Below are 21388 nucleotides of genomic sequence, written 5' to 3' on the forward strand. Positions count from 1 at the left end.
CTATAAAATCCAGCATTCTCATGAGACATCGTTAGGTTCTTTCACAGTGCTTTAAGTCTGAAGACCAGGCAGTGTTTTGGTAACTGACCCTCTCCTGCAAAGTGACAGCATTGGGACAGAAAGAAGAGCCACCAGGACTTCCCGAAAGCCACCCCCACAGGATGGGAGGAGTGCTGAGTGTCTGTGAACACAAACAAGCAGTGAAGAATGACAAGAAGCTTATGAGTCATGGTCAGAACCTAAGAACAAAAATGTCTTGCCATAGCAGCATTACGTTACAGACACAGCAAGAGTGGACACATGTACCTTTTCACACAAGCTCTGTAAGAGCCAAAACCCTGTCGTTTCCCCATCAGAACTGTCATCAGAGGTGTCACAGTCCTTGGTCATTTGTCGACACTACTTCTAACCTAACTAGCTGAGACTGAGCACAAGTCCCAACCACGAACGTGTGAGATGAGCCCCTGCCACTTGGGGCACTGGATGGGTGGGTACTGAAGGCTGTGGTGGGGTAGGCTGGGGAGTTCACGGCAGCCAAGTCTCTGTGGTCAGCAATAGTTGGATATGAGTCCACTCCACTCCAAGGCCCCCTCCTCCATCACTTCTCATCACAGGGGTGCGATCTCTCAGCCAGGTGGACAGATGTATCCTAAAAGCCCCCTCCCCTCACACCACCTACCTACATACCAAATGTGCCATCACGTCTCTCCATTGTGCTAAACCTAAGGATCATTTTAATCATAAGAAGAATCAAATGTCTTCCTAAGAAAAGGTTACATGATTGAAAAAAAAACAAAACAGGATATTGAAGGTTGCGGCGAGGCCTGTCCAGAAGTTCCCTCTTCCCCTCCAGCCTTGGTCGGGCTTTGACATCCCTATGCGGCCTGGCCAGGCTCTTGTTTTGAACAAGGACAGGTCATCTGGGCCAGGTTTTTTTCCCCTGCTGCCTTTTTGGTGTGTGTGCTTCATGTTTAAATCATGTGGCCTTGTTTGGAGGCAACCAGAAAAAGATCAAACAGTTCAGGTAGTGAGTGAGGGACCCATACGTGTGAGCGCGGAGTGCGTGTTGCTCACGGATGCACCGGTTGGGTGCTGCGGAGGGCTGAAGAAGAAAGAACACCTACACCGTCCAGCGTGCTACATCTGCTGGGTGACAAGACCGCCAGCCAGTGTGAAATGTGCAAATAGGGGCCGGCAGACCTTCTGTTCTCAGCATGTTTCTTCCCCTCGCAAGTCCATTACTTTTCACAAAGAAATGTTAACTATCAAACGCGTCCATTAATTGTGCCGCTGAGGGTGAAACCATCCAGTTAGCATATACACTATCATTTGCATATCTCGGACACCCAATGTTGGTGCCAGCGGCTCTCGTGAGTGGTACAGGACTCTCTTCAGGCCAGTTCGGGTCTGACATGCCTAAAAATGAAAACAGATCATTTGTTCTGCGCTGAAGAACCCAAACTTCATGTCCAGACAGTAAGGCCTTGGCAAAACTCCCTTTGAGGTTCAAACCAAACTTCTGGTTTCTGGGCCAACTGCCTGCAGGGTTTCATGCTCCAGGTTTCCAAAACATGTTTGGGAGAAGGGGGGAACATCACATGTTCTCTTGGTAACTGTAGCTTACCAGAAACTACCAATTTTGACTTTTATAAGCTCCGGACTCTCAAATCTGATCAATCTCTGGTGACCTGTTTGACTCTCTGTAAGGCAGCATGACGCATCAGCACCGTGCTGCCCTGCCTGGCTTACAGAAGCAGGAAGCTTCTATCACAGTGCTCTAACGTAAAGGAGCCTACTTGGCTTCCATCCCAGCCCACTACGGAGGAGAGGATCTTTCCAAATCAAGGGTGCACGCAGCCCCGTCCCACAGCGTCGACGGGACAGATGGCAAGGAACACTAGCCAGCAAGGACTCAATGACCCAGGAGGCATGCGAAAGGAACAACCTCGGCTGAAAAAGGCTTGAGACTCCAAGATTTCAAAACACTCCATGATGAAGTTAGGAAACAGGAAAAAAATTTCAAGTATTGAAGACAGAAGAAGGAGTTTTGGCAAGAACCATATTTACTGTCCATCGCAAGACCACAGCACCACAGACTACGTTCTTTCAAAAAGCATTTTGCTCCAGCTTTTAGCACTCTGACTTCATAAGTGACAACTGTCATGACAGTGTGTGATACAAAGGATGTGAAAACAGTAGTCTGTGTGTGTCCCTCCCGCCAGTGGTGGTCCCCAGCACCGGGTGGCCTCCAAGACCACCTCACCCCCACTCACCCAGACAGAGCCTGGGAGGCTGCTGGCTGTGTTCTCAGTGCAGGCAGGGTAGTGCTGGTTCCACCTTTCTAGATTAAATGCCTCCCCAGGTCAGGAAAATGTACCCCAGTAGTTAAATTAGAAGTACTATGACTAAATCCCCACCCGGGAAATGACTGAGTCATTATTTCTCAATATCCCCTGAGAGTTCTGCCCCGCCCTCTCCTCTATCATCTTAAGCTGCTGGGCAATGTGATCATCACACATATTTTCACATCCTTTAAAAAAAACATAGTTTTTAAAAAAATGCCTGAATGTAAATGGATGCAAAGTCAGACATTTACAAACAAAAAGGTTCAGAGCAGACTTTGGTTTCATTCAAACCAGAAACACTCTTAAAAAGCATTACAGAGAGTAAGGACAGTGCAGAGAGCAGGAACAACGTGGCTAGAATCTAGTAAATGCATGTGAAATTCTACCATAGAGTTTGTTTTCAATCCACGTGGAGGGGAGGGTGCGAGGGAGGGGAGCATTATTACAGTCCACCAGGGGCGTCTCCTCCTCCGACAGGCCATCATCATATAGCAGAGAGTCGGATGGGGTGGACGCAGCCAGGTCCAAGTAGTCCTGGAAGGGAGAGAGACCTGGTCACTCCTGGAGCAGGTCACTGCTGGACATGCCCACCCCTCCCCACCCCCGCCCTGCCTGAGAGCAGAAGCCCCAGCCGAGTCCCACCCCGCACCTATCAACCTCTCGCCAGATCTGAGCCCCTGGCCAGGGCTGTCAGCATGAGTTCCCCCAGCCTCTGGTCCTCATCACAGAAAATCACCTCTTGGAGGCAGAAATGTGTTCCCTCATTGTTCTGGTCCTCTCTCTGCAGCGCTAGGGGCACCAGGCCCAGCACTGGAGAACAGGCCTGTTTATAAAACCTGAGGCTCTGGGATTGCAGTCCCGTGACTCATGTGGGAACGCCAAGACTCATTCCCCATCTGCTCCACACTTTCCGGCTTCCCTCCAGGCACTCCTGCTATCTCCAATATCAAGTCAGGACCAAGAAATCTGAGTCATTGGTGTGGGTTTTGCCTAAGATGCTGCTAGAGGCTTCAGCTCCCAAGCAGGATGATTTGTGAGGACCGGCTACTTCCACTGCCCTGGTTAAAGGTGTCAAGAATGCTTCCAGTGTGTTTCCGGCTGGTTCTCAGCACTGTTCTAGGAAAGCTGTCTGTAGGCATCAGCTATTACCTCTGTTTAGGGCAAATCCTATGATTTACCCAAACGATACACCGAGGTTGGGTTTTATTCCAAGGGGCCCAGTCCATGCATCTTGCCTTCCAAGTCTGGAGAAATGACAACTTTCAGTAACTGTGTCAATTTAAGGATGAAACCACCAGAGGGCAAGCAAGGTCTGTGTCTATTTTCTTTACTTGCATCCCCAGCATCTAAGGCAGAATACAGGAGGCAGCCAATTGCCCAATCAATATTAGTGGAAACTGTGTTGATTTCCTCTATCACCTAGAGTTATAAACTGGAGGCACACAGATATGTTGTTTGGCCCACACTGAGCTTTTGGAAATTGCTATAAAAACTGGGAAACATAAACATCCCTTAAAAAGCCTGGCATGCTGGCTCTCTTATTCCTACAGGTTACACTGTCTATGGTAAGAAGTCCTGCAGAGGCAGCTGGTAGGCCACTATTTGTCACAGTTTCCACTGCTCCCTTCACTTCCCACCCCTAGCCGGACCCTTCATAGAATCTGAATTTAGGACACATTCATTCCAACTTTACTTCCTCAAGTTCCATTATTAAAAATAATTTTGTTTGGTATTGGCATATCTTCTTCCCACCACTGTCTGTGGAGGGCTCTTCCTAAGTGTCAAGGTAAAAATCCTGGTTTCTCCCTAATTTCAAGAAGTCCAAGAGGCCTGGATTAAGGATAAAGGTTCGTGCCCACCCCCCCATCTGTCCTGCCCCCTACCAGGAGACGACATGACCATCTCACTCTGCACAGCCGCACTCTGCCTTTGTATTGGGAATTCCATGAACTGGGGTGAGAGAGGTGGCACCAGGGATTGGCTCCAGGTACTCACTCTGCTCTTAACCATCATCTTATCCAGGTCTTTGCTGATGTCGGCAAACACTGGTCTCTTGTCTGGTTCCTGCTTCCAGCACTGCAGCATTAGACTGTACCTGGTGAGACAAACAGGTGGGTGGTGACAATCCAGCAAGGATTGCCCAGTCACAACCACCACACCCAGTACAGTGCACCTGGGCCCCAGAGGCAATGGTCCAAAACCCCAAAGCTGTTCCTGTGTCACTGATATCCTTCTCTGAGTTGGGCCAGGGTATGATGGGTCAGCAGGGGCTCACAGTGTCTGGCGCTGTGGTCCAGCCATGCTTGTTATGGCAGCTAACGCAGAAATGCCAGTCCTTACAACTCTTATGAAGGATGAACTGTGTATGAACACAAAAACCTGCCAAGCACACTCTGTCTTGCACCTCCCTCCCTCCCTCCCCTGGGGCTCTGGCAGGGCTGCAGGGGCCACCGTGTGGGTGAGTGCTGGGCCTGTGCCTGCCAGTCTAGGGTGCCAGGGAGGCACCACCTACTCACCCTTGCACTCGCACAGCCCCGAGCCAGGCACATGGCAGGTGCATGACAGACTTTGTAGAATGAATGGACCAGTGTGTGTCTAACTATGGACGACCCCCCTCTCATGTGTTCTCAACCTGTTCTCCAAGGATCATCTGATGGAACCACCATTTGATGAGAAGATTCTGGTGCCCTTGAGCTGAAGTCCAGGTGCCATCTGCCTGCTCTTTGCCTGCCTTGGTGTCTCCACTTGGGCGCCCCCCTGTATGTACCCCTGGGGCCATTCTGAATTACCTGCCCCTCCCCAAGCATCCTGGGACAGGTCTCTAGCCTTAGACTGAAGCTGCTCCCTCATCCTTCCACCACCTCTCCTGGGGTCCTGCTCCCCCTCAGCTTGTAAGTCCCCCCAGGAGGCCCACCCAGCCCCCAGTGGAATCTGAGTCCCCAGCATCTGCCATCAGGCCCAAGGGTGGTTCTCTGTCATCTGTGCCTTTGTCTTAGCCCGTCGCTTCCAGCTGCCCAGCTCACCTGGGGCTGGCACCCAGGGCTGCCCAGCAGTGGGAAAGGATGAGTGTGCATGACCCCACCCCTCCAAAGCCTGGAGTGTCAGTGTCTGGGGAGGCTGGACCAGAGAAAGCATGCTCACATCTCCTCGCTGCAGTTGTCTGGCCTCTCCATCCGGTAGCCTGTCTTCAGAAGGTTGAAGAGCCGCTCTGGAGGAATCCCAGGGTAGGGGTTGCCGCCCAGGGTCACAATCTCCCACAGCAGGACACCAAAGGACCACCTGCAGAACCATAGGGCCAATAAGCGACTGCACTGGGTCTGTGGCATCCTCAGCGCCCCAGATATCCTCCCCCTGAGCAGCAACAGGTCCCGAGTTCCCCGTATAGAGAGTGGTCCAAGTGCCCACAGTTTCAGCCTAGGCTGACCAGACAGATGGAAGTGGAATGGACGCAGGACCAAGTCTGCCTGCCCTGCCCCAACCCCCCGGCAAGCTGCTGCCCAAGCTCAGCCCCCATATCCAAAAGGGGCAGGTGGCTGACCCCTGAGGTGAAGCTCTGTAGCATCAGAGACGGCACAGGGAATGCAAATGAACACAGTGAAAAGCAGGTTGAACTGGGGCCACAGGGCACCGGGGGCACTCTGCAAAACCCCTTCACCTTTTCTGTGTGCTTGGAAATTTTCATAAGATGTTAAAAGGAAAAAACACTGCAATGGTAAAATATCAACTGTGAGGGAAAATTTACTGTCAAGTGGGGACAAAATCATCACAAAACAGCATTATCACACAAGCCCGCTTACAGTAATAAAGAATGCCTGCATGCCACAGACAACTCTAGGCAAGGCCTGTGAGTGCTGGCCCTAGTTATTTAGGGATGGTGGGGCCCCATTGACTTTTAGTCTCTTCGTTATGCTTTCCCCTGCATTTCCAGTTGTTTTACAGTCAACTTGGTAATCAGAACACAGCTGTTAAAACTGTTTAAGAATTGCCTTTTCACAGCCTACCTTATTCAAAACATGCAAGGCTGTTTACAGCAGAACATTTGGAAACAAGTCTGTTGTGGCTTGGACTTGGAAGACTGAGTTTTGGTCTTGGAGCAGTTTGGGTACTGGAAACCCCCTCAAGGTCACTTCACCCTAAACCTGTCTCTGGGTGGGGAACAGTCGCTGGGGACCTGCTTGAAGCCCGCTCACACTCAGGCTCACAGAGAGGAAACTGTTCAGCTGGGGCTGTGTGTCACTGAGATGTCCAAAGAGAGGGCAGGGGGGGTGGGGGAGGCAAGGGGGGTTGCGGCTCTGGTTCACGTCCTCATGCATCCCACCGTGGCTCTCAGAACTACTGCCTGGGCCTTTGCCATTTGCTGTGTGAGTACACAGAGCTCCCCCATCCGCGGCCCCCCAGTTTGGGGAGGTCACTCTGGACGGCTGGAATGAGCTGACAGGGACTCAGGGCAACTCTGTTCCCCAGCGGAGTTGCCCAGGCAGGTGCATACATGTAACCGCCACCCCAGGAAGGCAACACCCAGACTCACACATCACTCTGGGTGGTGTAGATATGATCAAAGAGGGACTCAATGGCCATCCACTTGACTGGGATCCGACCCTAAGGAAGGAGTGAAAGAAAGGCATTAACGTTGCTCTGAGATCCTAGGAACTGGTGTGCATGGGGGACACATCTCGGGCTCTTTCAGCTCTTAGGGAACACTGAGTAATGACTCCAGTGTGTTCCTGGGTACAGGCCAGCAGCACAGCCTCACAGGGGCTGGAGTCCCAGCCCCGCTTTCCTAGGCTTGGCTGAGACACCTGAGGGAGTCAGTCGGCCTGCCCACAGCTACACAAGGTATGCTGGTCACGCGCCACATCCCAAGGAATTGACGCTAAGGCACAGCCTCACAGGGGCTGGAGTCCCAGCCCCGCTTTCCTAGGCTTGGCTGAGACACCTGAGGGAGTCAGTCGGCCTGCCCACAGCTACACAAGGTATGCTGGTCACGCGCCACATCCCAAGGAATTGACGCTAAGTGCAAGCCAGGCCCCACTGTGGTCACTTCTGGGGAGATCAGGGGCACCCTGGGTGCTGCCCAGTGGGTAGGCTGGAAGCACTTCCATCAAGATCTCCCCTGATTTCTGAGGGTGAAGGGGTTTGGGAAGCCAACATCCAGTGTTTCCATCTTGGGAATTTTTGACACAAACGAACACACTAAAGGCCTTTCTAAGAAGCTCTGAGCGAAGAAATCAATGTGAGTGTCTTGAGTCCGATTTTTCCCTCTTATTTTATCCCAGGGCCCTTTTAGCATCCTCTGAAAGACTGTCCTCCACCATGAAGAGGCTGGAGTTCAACCTAACAAATCCTTTCTAGTGCAACTTAAGAAATAGCTTTTTGGTACAAATAGATCAGCGGGCTTTCCTGGCGGCTCAGTGATAAAGAATCCACCTGCAGTGCAGGAGATGCGAGTTTGACCCATGGGTCAGGAAGATACCCTGGAGGAGGAAATGACAACCTACTCCAGTATTCTTGCCTGGGGAATTCCATGGACAGAGGATCCTGCTGGGTTACAGTCCATGGGTCACAAAGAGTCAGACACGACTGATCGATTAGACAACAACAAACAGGTCAGCGTCAAGGCACAATCAATTTTAAAAAAAGGCATTTGCTTTGGATTTTAATGCATTTATTGTACTTCTTTTTTTTTAAAGTACTATTTAGGATTCATACCCTACATGAAGTGTGACTGCTTCGAGGGTGTGTGTTTCTAACAATGCCACCTGCAGGCTGTGCTCTCAGGGGCCGAGCTTGGGCACCTTGTGCTTCCTTGCTGGGTGACACAGGGCCTTCCCGAGGACCAGTGCATCAACAGGAAGTTCCATCCACCCCCCTCCACGGGGTAGGGAGCACCCCTCTCCACTTCCCCTTCAGCACTTCTAAGACGTGCTGTCACAACGGAAACCCCACAAGAAATTAAATGTTATCCTCACAGCCCCAGGAGCACCTGGGCTTCACTCGCCCCTCAGAGCAAAGCTGAAGTGTATGTCGTGGCTTTCTGTGTTTTTCTTTTTGAGCAGCATCTGTTCTGAATGCCAGCTTAGCTGTGTGTCTTGAGGGGGCCTGTGATCTTCCCTGTCTAGTCTGTCACAGGGAGGCTACTAGAAAGGGGTTGAGAGGATAACAGCACCAAGAAACTCAAGACCAATGTCACAGGGAAGAGGACCATACCAGGAAACCAGGTTTCCCAAGAAGGTCCCCGAACCACCTGTTTCAGTGACTTGGGAAAAGCTTCCCAAATCTCTACACTGTGACTCTGGACTTTGTCTCCAGGATCCTCCTGATCGCCTTCCAAACTCACTTAGTCAGCGGTTCCTAGGCCCTTGGACCAGGAGCATACCCTGCTGTAAAGTGGTTCATTCCTTTCTGTAAAGAATGACTAGCAAGCTTGGGTTTAATTCATTTCTTTTCCCCAAGCAAAGGACTAAAGTTACACAGAAAGTAAAACAGTGACCTTCACTCTGCAGCAGTGAGAGGAACAACTGCAGACAAGAAGATTGTTATTTCTGCAGTGGTGGGTGACCTTTAGAAGTGATACTGATGAAAAGTGAGAGAAGCTGCAGGAATCCCACTCCCAGCAGGGAGCTCCAAAGCAGCACGTGTGGCTGTGAGGAAGAGAAGGAACAGGCTCAAGACTGAGTCCTGCTCTGGGTCACTGGGGACCCAGGACTAGGAAAGCGTTCCGGATGAGGACTGGAAGTTCACACTCTAAAAACCCACTTTATCTTCCTCAGATCAAAATCTGTCCCCACCCTGTGGGCTCCCTGACCATGCCCTCTGCCCTCAGGCCATCACACCCCAGAGCCTGGTACCTTGCTCCTCTTCACGTAGGAATCCTCTTCATAAACATCACGGGACAGACCAAAATCTGAGATCTTCATCCTGCGGCCCTCGGCTACCAGGACGTTTCTGGCTGCCAAGTCCCGATGGACGAGCTGTGGAAAAGACAACAGCAGGGACCCCTGAAACCTGGGCCCATCGCTGGCGGAGGGGGCGCGGGGCTGGGGCAGCACGCACCTTCATCTCAGCCAGGTACTGCATCCCTCGTGAGATCTGCCAGGCAAAGGAGATGAGGTCGCCCATGGTCAGGGCCCGCTCCTCCAGGTTGTCCAGGTAACTGGAGTTGCGGCTGCCCCCGCTGCCCACGTAGCCAGGTCCCGCCTTGCGGCTCTCTCGGAGGAAGCCCCGCAGGGAGCCGTACTTGGCATACTCCACGATGAGGAGCAGTGGCCCTGGGGGCAGAGCGGTAGGTGCGTGGGCTGGCTGCTTAGGTGACCCTGGGCAGGCAGAAGTTGGGCCAGCACAGGGCAATCGCTTCCAGCAGCCTAAGGACTCAAGCCTCAGCTCACTCTCACATCACTCTGCTCTCCACCTTGCAGCGCTATGTTACTTCAGTCATGTCTGACTCTTTGTGACCCTATAGACTGTAGCCCGCCAAGCTCCTCTGTCCATGGGATTTTCCAGGCAAGAAGAGTGGAGTAGGTTGTCATGTCCCCCTCCAAGGGATCTTCCCAACTCAGGGATTGAACCCAAGTCTTTTACATCTCCTGCATTGGCAGGCAGGTTCTTTATCACTAGTGCCACTTGGGAAGCTCCTCCATCTTGCAGGGGCTTTGGATTCCAAAGCCAGCTGCCTGGACAGTTGACTACAACCTCTTTCCTGGGTGTCCAGGGCAAGCAGTCACTGCATTTGAAGCTGCCCTGGGAGATAACCACTGCTGCTCGGATGTCAGGAACTTTCTGTACCCCTGGTCTTGCCACAGTATGGCCTGGGATGGCTGATGGAGGCAGAGGTTCTGGACTGCCCCTGGCCACCCTCTCCCTGCCCTGCCTGCTCTCAGGCCACAGTCCTCCCCGAGGCCCGGCATGAGTGCTACTGATGCTGACCGGTGCCCCTGCTGCTCCCTCCCTGCCAGCCTCCCATCTCCCTCACACCCCAAATACACATGCACACACATGCACGCGCACACATGCACACACACAAAGTGGGAGGCCCCCAGGGTGGCAAAGCAGTTTTGGAAGACCAATAGAGCAAAATGATCTTATGTGAAAAACTGTGATGCTGCCACTGCCTTTGCCACCCCAGGCTGGGGTGGGGTTGAGATCACCTGGAGGTTATGGCCTATCTAGTTCCCAGTAGGTGCCCAGGAGACAGTGCTCACCTCTGGACTTCCCTGTCTTAAGGGCTCGGCCTGGGGCAGGGTGCTGACAACCAGGATGTCGCCAGAGACCCCAGGGAACACTCCTGTGGCAGCCCTCATGGTCTGCCATGTGGACTGCACAAGTTTCATGCACAAGTGCATGTGGACTGCACTGTCCACAACATGTGGACACACAAGTTTCAGGCAAGGGCCAGAGAGACCATGCTTCCAGGAAGAGAGAGACAGGGGCCAGAGAAGAAAAGGATGGGGATTAGGGAGAATGCAGAATGGAGCAACCCAGAGCCCCTGGCTCGTGCCCGGCAGCTGCCAGTCCCCGGCCGGTCTTACCATCCTGGCTGCAGGCCCCATACAGCTTGATGACTTGCGGGTGGTTGACCTGCTTGAGGAGGTTGAACTCTGATAGCAGGTCCCGCAGCTCGCTTGGGGAGGCATTCTCTGAAATGCACAGAAACAAAGCAGGTCACAAAGTCCCTGCTACCACCGTGCTGGGTCACAGACAGATATAAGGGGTCTACACAGACTTGTCTCCTTCCCAGACATCCTACTCAGGTTCAGACTGAGGCCTGCCAGGACCTCACTGCTTGGAGCGACTCTCAGCCCATGGGAGGGTCAACAGCGGCCTCAAATGCCTCCAGGGAGTAAGAACCGGAGGAGCACACTTCCGTGTGAGCAGTCTTTCCATGGAAAGCCTTCTGGGCTGGGCTATGCATGCAAATGGCATTATTTCCCTGCAATCACCATCTCTCAAAGCCAGTAGCGCACAAAGACACTCCTCCGTTAACCCTTCTGGGGAGGTAAAGGGACTCCCTGGCGTCCCCAAACACCTGCCAACCAAGCACTTGGCAAAGGGGGGTGAGGCCCTGGAGAAAGGTGACGGCCATGAGACTTCACGGAAGTCGTCTTGCCATGCTGAGCGTGTGTTTTCCAAGGGCAGAGATAGTTGTGCTCAGGAGCTTGGGTGTGGAGGTCTCCTGGCCAAACTGTCCTCCTGGGTCATGGCCCCACATCCCACTGCCCAGTTGTGCCACTGCCTCTGGCTGTAGACTTGTCTGGAAATGAGAAGACAGCTGCAAGATGGGGCATTGGAACCCTTTGGACCACACGTGAGTGACCCAGGGCCAGTCTCACTGTGCCCTCTTAGGGCCTGGGGTCTCATAGACAAGGGGCAACCCCAGTCTGAGGGCCTGGGTAAATACACAAAAGTACCCGGCACTGCATGGCTCCCCGACTGCTGAACATCAGAGTGCATCAGCCTAAAATGTGCCCATCACACGGCCACTGGGCCCTCAGCTGATCCAGCTGAACCAGAGTTCAGCCATGGCAGAGGACCGTCTACCCAGTCCCTGCTGAGAAGCAGCAGTGAGGATACCAAGCATGTGGTAAGACTGGGGCAGTGCTGACCCGCTAAGGGCTGGGGGGGTGGGGACTGGGAAAGGCAGGGACCTGGAGGACAGGGGCCAGTCCTTACAGGTGGTCTCTTCACCAGGACCTCAGTGGACGCTTGGCGAAAGAAATTAATGGGACAGACTGAGGTGGGGAGAGCTGTCGGTTTTGAACTTAAGGGCTTTTAATTTAAACTCGGATCTTTACCCAACATTGATACACAAGCAGCATGGCTCTGAAAGCTTTCAAGGGAGGAATGTCTTACCCTGCTTCTCCAGGGACCACACCAGCCCACATCATCCATGGTGGGGGTCCCTAGACTGTAGCCACTCAAGAAGAGCAGGGGAGGGGTATTGGTTCTTCAGGAGGCAGCAGGCTGATTGCCAGAGTCCTGGCTGTCATAAGGGCTTCATCCACCCACTGGGGCCCCCGCAGCTGTGAGTGGCAGAGCCCCCTGTGTACTGCCTGGGCACGTACCTTTCAGCATCTTCACAGCCACAGTCGTGTACCCTGCTTTGCCTTTCAGCCGAAAGGCTGTGGCCTTGACCACTTTTCCAAATTCACCTTCTCCCAGAGTTTTTCCAAGCACCAAGTTCTTCCGTGGGAATTCCCACTTGGGATCCTCCTACATTGGGTTTGAAGGAAAAAGAGAGGGAAGAGAGATGGCGAAGGTAAGAAGAAAGGAAGAAGGCAAGAGCCGGCAGACAAGCTCCATGTGCAGACGGCCGACTATCACCTGAAGTGACAGGTGACAGTCACCATGTCCAAGGGCAAGACCCCACAGTCAGGCCCTGAGGTGCCATGACAAGATGCGTCCCCCCGCAGGAAGGCAGGTGTTGCCACAGACCAGCTGGACTCCGTATGCTCATACCCTCACTGGCCTCCATCTACTGTAGATGCCCTGGGCCACCCCAGGCCCAGGGCCTGGTATCTCCAGTGAGGGAGTCAGGGTTTACTCAGCACCCACAGGTGCTCACAGGGGGACCACAGCCTCTTCCCTGGGACTCAAGCCCAAGCCTCATGGCACCTCCTCTGCTTTGGACACCAGGCACTGACAGTGGCCCAGGCTCCAGGACTTCCAAGAGAACTCAAGTGGCACCTGTGGCCCCAGTTGCCTACCAGCCCTGGACTCCCAGCTACAGGTGGGGTGTCAAGAATACCTTCCCGGTGTGGCAGCCTCTAGAAAGTTACCACTGTGCCCCTCAGGAACACCCCCCCATCCCTCCCTGACAATGTGTGGAAGAGTCTGCTCCCCCCACAGCCCAGCCACTGGCCAGAACTTGCACACACCAGCCTTCCCAACACACCATGCCCACTGAAGACCCCTCTGGGGTGGGGTCTTCCCAGACCCCAAGCCTGGCTCGAAGACCTGAACTCTGGGGATGCTGAAGCCTGTCTGGAACCTGCCCTCCCGTCAGCACTGGATGCCCAGGTCCCCAAGTCTCGCTGTGGCTGGGTGTGGGCATGGCTCCAGGGGCTGCTTATGATGTGCCTGGCAGGCTCGCCTAACCCACAGACACACACTGGTGACCCACTGCCCCTGGGAGCAGAGGCAGGCTCCTCTAAGCACCACGGCCAGGGGCACCTTCCAGCCAGCTCCCCAGGTGTCCTGGTGTCTCAGCTTCCCCAAGAACCCATGTTGTTTGTTCTTTAAGTTGCAAAAGAGTCAGTCGTGTCTGACTCCCATGGACTGTAGCCAGGTTCCTCTGTCCATGAGATTCTCCAGTCAAGAATACTGGAGTGGGTTGCCATTTCCTCCTCTACCAAGAACCCACAGTCAGGCTCAAAGGTGACAACACAGTCACCACCGCCCTGGTGTCCACACTGCACTGGATAATGGCTGACTGCACACAAAGACTGGGCTAAGAGGGGATATCTCTGATTTGTTTCTCTTTAAAAGTGCTAAAACCCCAAAGTGTCCTCCCCACTTTATGTAAGACAGAACTAAGGCCAAAGGGTCGAATAATGTGTCTAAGACCGCAGAGCTGGTCAGTGTGGCCTTGGGCCTCCGGCCCAGCTCTGGCTTCTCTGCACTCTGGGCTAGAGGCTGAAAGTGGTCCGCGGCCCCCCCACAGAAGAACCGCTCTCATTGTGTCTCAGTACAAACCGCCAGGGCATATAAGGGAATCAAATGGCTCGCCCCTGGGCCACGAGGGCCATTCCCAGATGTGGTGGCCACAGGGACCTCCTTCCTGACTGTCAGTTCCAAACACTCAGCAGGTGGGAGGTCTCCAGCCCCCAGTCCCCATAGCATTTCAGTCTCCTCAGCAAAAACACTGGAGGGCAGACAGGCGGAGGAGCAGCCTGGTCGGGCAGGAGGTGGTGTCTGAGGCTCCCACACTAACTGCAGGCCCAGACCATGCCATGGAGGAGGAGGCATGGGCTGATTCTCCCCTCTTGGCAGGCCAGTCACAGAGTCCTGGGGCCGGGCTCCCCTGCAGGTGCCTGAGAGGCCTCTCAGCAACCCCACTCTCCAAGCCACAGACAGAATCCCCTCCTGGCTGCGGCCAGGCCCCCCACCTGCCAGTCTCTCTCGCCTGGATGGGGACAGTGTTTCATCATGGGGCTCCTACCCAATAGACTCCCCAGCAGAGCGACCTGTGGAAATGAAGGCAGAACGTCGGCCTCCAGCCCTAGGGTGGTCCTACCCTCTGAGAACAAAACCCACACACTCCTCCTCAGGGCCTCTCCCAAGGCTGTATCCTCCAGCACTTGAGGCCTCCGTAGGAGAGGTCTTAGGTGGCTACAGCATGGCCTGCCCTCTCCTTGGAGCCTAATGGCCCAGATCTCAGTCATTTAAACCCACACCCATCCTTTTCCACCCTGATTCACGCTCTCTGCCCCACCCCTGCCTTCTGCCCTCCCTGAAAGACAGCTCGGTGGAGGTTAGAAGACAGCTGGAAGCTCACGAGGTCCCCCTGGCAGGCAAGGATGCAACAACCCCAAGGGCCCTGCCCCTTCTGTTCCCCCCTCCTTCCCCAGCTGCCCTAGACCAGAAGCTACCCACAGGGCTACCTGGAAGGGCTGCCTCCCTGGCCCTGCTGCCACATGGAGAACCTCACCGGGATCTTGAAGGTGTCCACCGAGACCTGGTTCTCCATGGAGTCCAGAGAGGGCCGGCGGGCACCAGACGAGGAGTAGCTGACCGGGAAAGCTTGGGCGGGTCGACGGAAGGTCATCTCAGCCGAGGCAATGGGCGGCTTGTGGGCATTCTTGTGGTAGCGGTGGATGCAGAAGGTGGACAGCAGCACAGATACGATGAAGGAGAAGAGCACGGCTGCCGTGATCACTGTGCGGCAGAGGTCATCACACAGGGCGTCTGCGGGCGAGTGGGGGCCGTGAGAGTAGACACCCCACAAGGGGGACCCCCAATACCCAACAGAGCCACACCTGTGACAGCCAGGAAGTGGCTGCTGTGTCCGAATGAGCTGCCTGCCAACCCTCCTGAGCCATGGCAGGTACTGTTCTGTACGTTTTTGCTACAAGAGACTATTGTTGCCCTTTTCTGGAAGGCATGAGCATTTATAAACATCCTGCCTGAGGTCACACACCAGGGGTTGTGCACCCCTGCACCTCCCCCACCCTGGAACACTGCACTGAAGCCAGAGGCCCAGGGGCCCTGGGGAGGGGAAGTTCTCCTGCATTCCTAATATCTTCTGTATTTTCTTTATGTTCAATATATAGTGGAGAGGAAAGATAAGTGGCCCAGGATCTGGGCCATGCAATGACCACCCAAATGCCAGAAAAGCTCCCCATGTGTTCAGTAGGGCCCCCCTGTTCTAGAAGAAGCACCTGGAGGGTGCTGGGAGGGGGGACCCAGCTGGCCAATGCCACAGGCCCAGGAAAGGCTCTACACAGGTACAGTCTGAGGAGATGCTGAGTTATTTGGTGGAAGAACTAGTTTTCCAGTCCAATCTTTATTATAGAACTTGAGGCCAGGGAATTCTTTGGTGGTCCAGCAGTTAGGACAAGGAGTTTTCACGGCTGGGGCCAAGATTCAATCCCTGGTTGGGCAACTAAGATCCCATAAGCCTTGAAGAAAAAAAAAGGAACTTCGGGCCACAAGGCAGTCTTAGCAGCCTTGAGCCAGCTCTTTGTCTGCACACATGGGGGAACCAAGACACCAGGGAAGGAGGAAGATCTCCTAGGTTTCTCTTCCTTCCTGCAATCTTCTCCCTCGCTCCCTGGAGGCTCAGGGAGGTGTGGGGATCCCGGTCAGCTGTGCCCCCCAGCCCCCCACCCCCAATGCACCTTGGCTATCCTCCGGCTCGCAGAAGCACTTCTTCTCCTCAGGGAAGCAGTTGCAGATACCGAAGCCAGCTTTAATCCCCCGGCGCTCCCCAGGTTCGTGCCCACCAATGATGCTGCCACCCCCTGAGGACAGACACCACCCACTCAGCAGCCCACTCTCAGCCTCCAGGGGGACCTGGCCAGCCAGGACCACCAGACAGGATCATGAGAGGCCCCTCCCCACCTGAGGTCAGCACTCTCACGCCCAGGGAGCACAGTGATATAAGAAGTCTAGGTCACCCCAGGCAAAAGCCTCATCATGCATGCGTGTGTGCTAAGTCGCTTCAGTCAGGTCGACTCTTTGCAACACCATGGACTGTAGCCCACCAAGCTCCTCTGTCCATGAGATTCTCCAGGAAAAAATACTGGAGTGGGTCGCCAGGCCCTTCTTCAGGGGATCTTCCTGATCCAGAGATCAAACCCGCGCATCTCCTACATTGGCAGGTGGGTTTCTTTACGACTAGTGCCATCTGGGAAGCCCCAGTTGCAGCATGATGAGCCCCCAACCCAGCTCCCTGGCCGCATCGGGTGAGAGGAGGAACCCACAAGCTGCCCTGGGCCAGGCCAAGGTCCACACTTGGTTACTTTTCAGAAGCAGAAAAGGGGCAGAGGGGGCAGCTGGCAGTCAGCAAAACGGGGGACAGGGAGTCGTGCTCCATGAGTTGGCTAGAGCAACACTGGAAGGGTGTGGGTCAAGCCAACAAGCTCTAATTTGGGGGGAGGAGCGCCTTTATTCAAAAAAAATGTTAGGAAAGGGCTCAGCACTCAAAAACCCAGAAACTTGGCTGGTCTGGCTGAAGTGCAGGTGAGAGTCCAAGCCCCTTTAGCTTGTTATTCCCCCCAACCATTCAGGCTCCTGCTCGCTCAGAGTCACAGTGCAGGCTCATTGGGTTGCTTACGGAGGCAGTCCTGGGGGCAGATGTTGGGGTCTCTGCTCTCCACGGCGTCACAGTGTCCATCGGGGCAGGTCCTGATGCTGGGGGAGCAGGTGGAGAAGTTCCTGGTTATCCCTACAACACAGAGTGGGCAGTTATGACCACAAGGGAGCAGCTGCCCTGTTCAGACTGCAGAGCCAGGAGGGTCACACCCCAGGGCCTTCCAGGTCAACCCTGTACCCCACCCCATCCCCTGCAAGGAAGAGCAAACTGAGATCTGAGCGGAGAAGAACCACACACAGAGCCCCACCAGCAGGGCATCCCTGAAGTACAGGGCAGCCAGGATGGTGAGGGCCAGAGGAGCCAGGCAGTCCCAGAGCTGTGCCAGGCTCACATCAGAGAGGCCAGAAGAGACCAGATGAGGCTGGGACCCTCTCCAGGCTGCACTGTGGGTGGGACCCTCAGATTGGTGGGCCCAGCTGGCAGCCAGTTACTGTCCACACCCAAGGCTGCTCAGGTCCCTCCTCTTTGGGTCCATGTCCCCTGGGCTGGGACCTCCTGGGTAGAGCCTCTCTGAAGACCATTTTGGATATTTTAAATTATTTTAAGGTTTGTGTTTTCATGAAGTAAAGGCAACCATAAATGACGTGTCAACAGTGTAGTCTACCTTAATTCCTCCACTTCTTGGATGCACAGTAATATTACCAAGAGATCTTCGAAAAGTGTCTGTGAACTATGTGTTTAAAAGCATTGAGTGAATGGGGGGAAGAGTGGGGAGAAGGGATAGTCAGGGAGTTTGGGATACACATGTATACACACTATAGTTAAAATAACCGACAAGAACCTACTGTATAGCACATGGAACTCTGCTCAATACGCTATAAAAACCTCAACAGAAAAAGAATTCGAAAAAGAATATATACACGTATATGCATAACTGAATCACTATGCTGTACACTGGAAACTGACATAACATTGTTCATCAACTATGCTCCAATATAACATAGAAAGTTAAAAAAAGAGAAGGCATTGGGTGAATATAGTGGCTCAGATAGTAACGCATCTGCCTGAATGCTGGAGACCTGAGTTTGATCTCTGGCTTGGGACAGTCCCTGGAGAAGGAAATGGCTACCACTCCAGTATTGTCGTCAGAGAATTCCATGGACAGAGGAGCCTGGTGGGCTACAGTCCACAGAATCACAAAGAGTCAGACACGAGTGAGCGACTAACACTTTCAATTTCACATTCACAACTGCACGTGTATTCGTGTGTATATGGGTAGAGAAATGGATATATACATGTTAATTACCACCTGGTTTAGGCACCAATACAGAAATTCAGAATTTTAGAATAAAGTAAAAAGAAAACACACACATCTCAACTTTGGCCCCGACCTTCTCAAGTCCAGAGCGAGCTCAGTCTCAGGCACCTGTGATCCCATCGGTGATAAACAGTTGGAAAGTTCTCTCTTCCCTGCGCTCGTGACCACCCTCTCCTGGCATCAGGGGCCACGGCAGGGACCAAGCACAGGGGAGGACTAGATGGGCAGGGTGGGGGGTGTCACAGAGGCTGGCAGGGCCCGCATGCAGAGGCCCTGCTCCCCCTCAGCCCTCATCACGCTCCCCGCCGCCTGGCTCTGCCCAGGGCCTACCTTTGCCATCTCCCTGTCTCCACTCGCACCTGCCCGTCAGAGAGCCCAGGCCACCGCATTCCTCGCATTCGGGCTGCCTCTTGCTGACCGCGCAGGACAGGGGGCAGCCAGGCTCCTCAGGCACGTCTAGGGGTGGCAGAAAGCAGGCATGGGGGGCCAGCCTGCCACGGGCACCCATGGGTGCAGGCAGCACTGGCTGAGCTGTCCCCACGAGTTGAGCCCAGAGGTGAGGCAGCCACTAAACTCCGGGGGCACAGGGTAGTGAGGGGGCTGCTGGGGGAGGGGTGGCATCATAGTCACACAGCAGGGGCAGCTAGGGGGGATGGGAGGTGGCCAGACTCATCCAGGGACACACAGAACACCCAGTTAAACTTGAACTTCAGAGAACAGTGAATACCTGCTTTGTGTAAATATGGCCCTAATATCACAGGGACATAGGGGAGTTTGTCTTCTAATTCACTGCAAAGGCTGCACGAGATGTACTTACACCACAAAAATTGCTCGTTGGTTTACCTGAAATTCACACTCAACCTGGGTCCTATATTGTACCTGGCAGCCCTAAAACAAGGGCACAGGTAGGACCTGCTGACAGAGGCGATGGGCAGCAGCAGCCACCCACAATGCTGTCACACTGGACTAAACTGTGTCATACCTCCCCCATCATCCTTCCAGTGCAGCTGTGCACTGTTTTCTCGTCTTACAGAGAAGGAGGCTCAAGAAAGCCCACTGGTCAGTGACGGGGTATAGGACCGCACCCTTCTGCAGGAACAGCCCGAGGCTCTGCCGCGCCCCATCCACCCTGACCCCTCCCGCAGCCGGGCACTCACACATCCCTTCCACGGTAACGAGCAGCAGGGCCTGGGCTTGCTGGCGGGTTGGTTTCTCGGTGGCCACCACTGTGTACTGGAGCTGGGAACACTCGGGCCGCTGCAAGGCCTCCGTGTCATTCACAAACAGGGTCCCCGAGCTGTCCTCAGCCGAGGTGACCATCCCCAGGGCGCTGCAGTTGGCGCTGGAGGGCTGCAGCCTGTACTGCACTTGGATGCCGCTGAACTCCTGGCAGTTTTCCACGCAGACTTTCCCGATCTAGGCATGGGATCAGGGAACCCTTAGCCAGGTGAGTGGACCACCTGGGACAGTGGCTGGAGGGGCTCCATGCCAGCTGAGTCCCAGGACAGTTTCCCACTCAGTCCAGAGATGGTGGCCCCAAATCTCCCCATCCTCTATGCCCCTGGAATCTGCAAACCCATCTGCCTGCCTGGCCTGGCCCTGCGCAGATTGTGACACCACCCTTCATCCCTGCTCCTGGGAGCCGGAGGTGAAAAGAACACAGGGTGCCGGGCTTTGGTTTAGGGACTGGCCCTCCAGGGAGGCGCCTGCTGGCTTGCCCAGCTCACCCCTCACTTGCTCCCTCATTCGGGCACAGAGGCAGCCTGGATGCCTCCCACACACCCCCCTCCCCTCTGGGCAGGGGCCGTCGTGCTCTGGGCACCACTAGGGTCCTTCCTCAGTGTCCTGCCTGGGTCGCCTGCCTGGTCAGCCAGAGCACAGCACCCGAGCATAATTCACACAGCAGGGTCGCTGTCCCACCCAGGTCCCGGAGCCTCCTCCAAGACTTGGGCCGGAACCCCTGGGAGAGAAGGGATACCTCTCCAGGGATGCCTCACGGCCGTAGTGGTCACTGAGGCCTGGAACTCTCCTTTTCCCTCCCTCACCACCCAAGGTGGAGTTAGGGCTGCTGGGGCTTGAGATCAGAAGCTCTGACCAGTCAAGGTCGAGGGCTGCGGGCCTGGCGGCAGTGGTGGCACAGGGTCCCCTGCCTGCAGCCACAGGCCAGGCCCTTGCTCAGCCTTGCTCAGGCCCAGGGCAGAGCCAGGCTCCACCAAGCCCACTCCTCATACCACAACAAAACTACCTCCTAGGCTCCGAGCACTTCCTTGTACAGAGCAGGTTCACTTCCACTTTCTCCTGTGATCCTCAAAATTGCCTGAGGTCACCACCTTCAATTTATAATCATGAATGCTAAGGGGGGGCTGGTGAGAGGCAGCCCTGTGTGTAAGGCTGGGCTGAGACTCGGGTCTCTGCACCCTCCTGAGTCCAGGCACAGGGAAAGAGTTAGTGGTCAGGGGTGGGAGGTGTTGCAGAGGCTGGCGGGGCCCGCCCTCCCAGACCCCACTCCCACTCAGCCCTCATTACCCTCCCCACTGCCTGGCTCTGCTGACACACCCCTGGCAATGCCTACGCCCGCCTCAGCCCCCCTGGACACCCCTCAGGCCCCCCTGCTTCGTCACCTCTCACCACCCTTGCCCTCTGCCTCCAGGAAAGGCCTGGCGGGGGTGGCAAGTGGTGAGCCTGGCTGTGTCCAAGGGTGGGGCTCTTCTTGTGCTGGGTCCTAAGTGGCTGTCAGGAGCGGAGGTGGCATGGGAACCAGCCATAGAAACTGGTAAAGCCACTGTCCTAGTTAGGAGATGACCCTAAATGGGATATTCTAAAGGGCACATGGCCATAGCTATGTCATTAGGAGAATGCAGTATGTTAAGTCATGCTTACCGTAATTGCAAGTAAACTTTAAAAAGTGCCTCAGAGAAACATTCTAGAAAGAATTGCACCAAAACGTTAAACACTGGCTGATATGAGAAAAAGAGA

At 54.6% G+C, this 21388-nt stretch overlaps 1 protein-coding gene across 3 annotated transcripts in view; it reads right to left on the bottom strand.

Annotated features, from left to right (window-relative positions):
• Positions 1-228: 228 nt before the first annotated feature.
• RET (ret proto-oncogene) overlaps positions 229-21388 on the bottom strand; it is a 52347-nt gene continuing 31187 nt past the window's right edge. Inside the window, exons 7-20 of one of the 3 annotated variants that reach the window (XM_065922223.1) lie at positions 19570-19828; positions 18743-18868; positions 17116-17226; positions 16178-16300; positions 14989-15245; positions 12404-12551; positions 10871-10978; positions 9399-9613; positions 9194-9316; positions 6874-6944; positions 5487-5624; positions 4341-4440; positions 2732-2879; positions 229-1416 (exon numbers count right to left, since the gene is read on the bottom strand). In XM_065922223.1, coding sequence (XP_065778295.1) covers positions 1259-1416; positions 2732-2879; positions 4341-4440; positions 5487-5624; positions 6874-6944; positions 9194-9316; positions 9399-9613; positions 10871-10978; positions 12404-12551; positions 14989-15245; positions 16178-16300; positions 17116-17226; positions 18743-18868; positions 19570-19828 — 2085 coding nt within the window. In that variant the 3' untranslated portion in view covers positions 229-1258. Of the gene's footprint in view, positions 1417-1441; positions 2880-4340; positions 4441-5486; positions 5625-6873; positions 6945-9193; positions 9317-9398; positions 9614-10870; positions 10979-12403; positions 12552-14988; positions 15246-16177; positions 16301-17115; positions 17227-18742; positions 18869-19569; positions 19829-21388 lie in introns of those variants that run through there. The other 2 variants (XM_065922224.1, XM_065922225.1) reach the window with 2 other exon arrangements.

The sequence above is a fragment of the Muntiacus reevesi genome, chromosome 2, assembly GCF_963930625.1.
Source record: "Muntiacus reevesi chromosome 2, mMunRee1.1, whole genome shotgun sequence".
In the NCBI taxonomy this organism is placed as follows: Eukaryota; Metazoa; Chordata; class Mammalia; order Artiodactyla; family Cervidae; genus Muntiacus; species Muntiacus reevesi.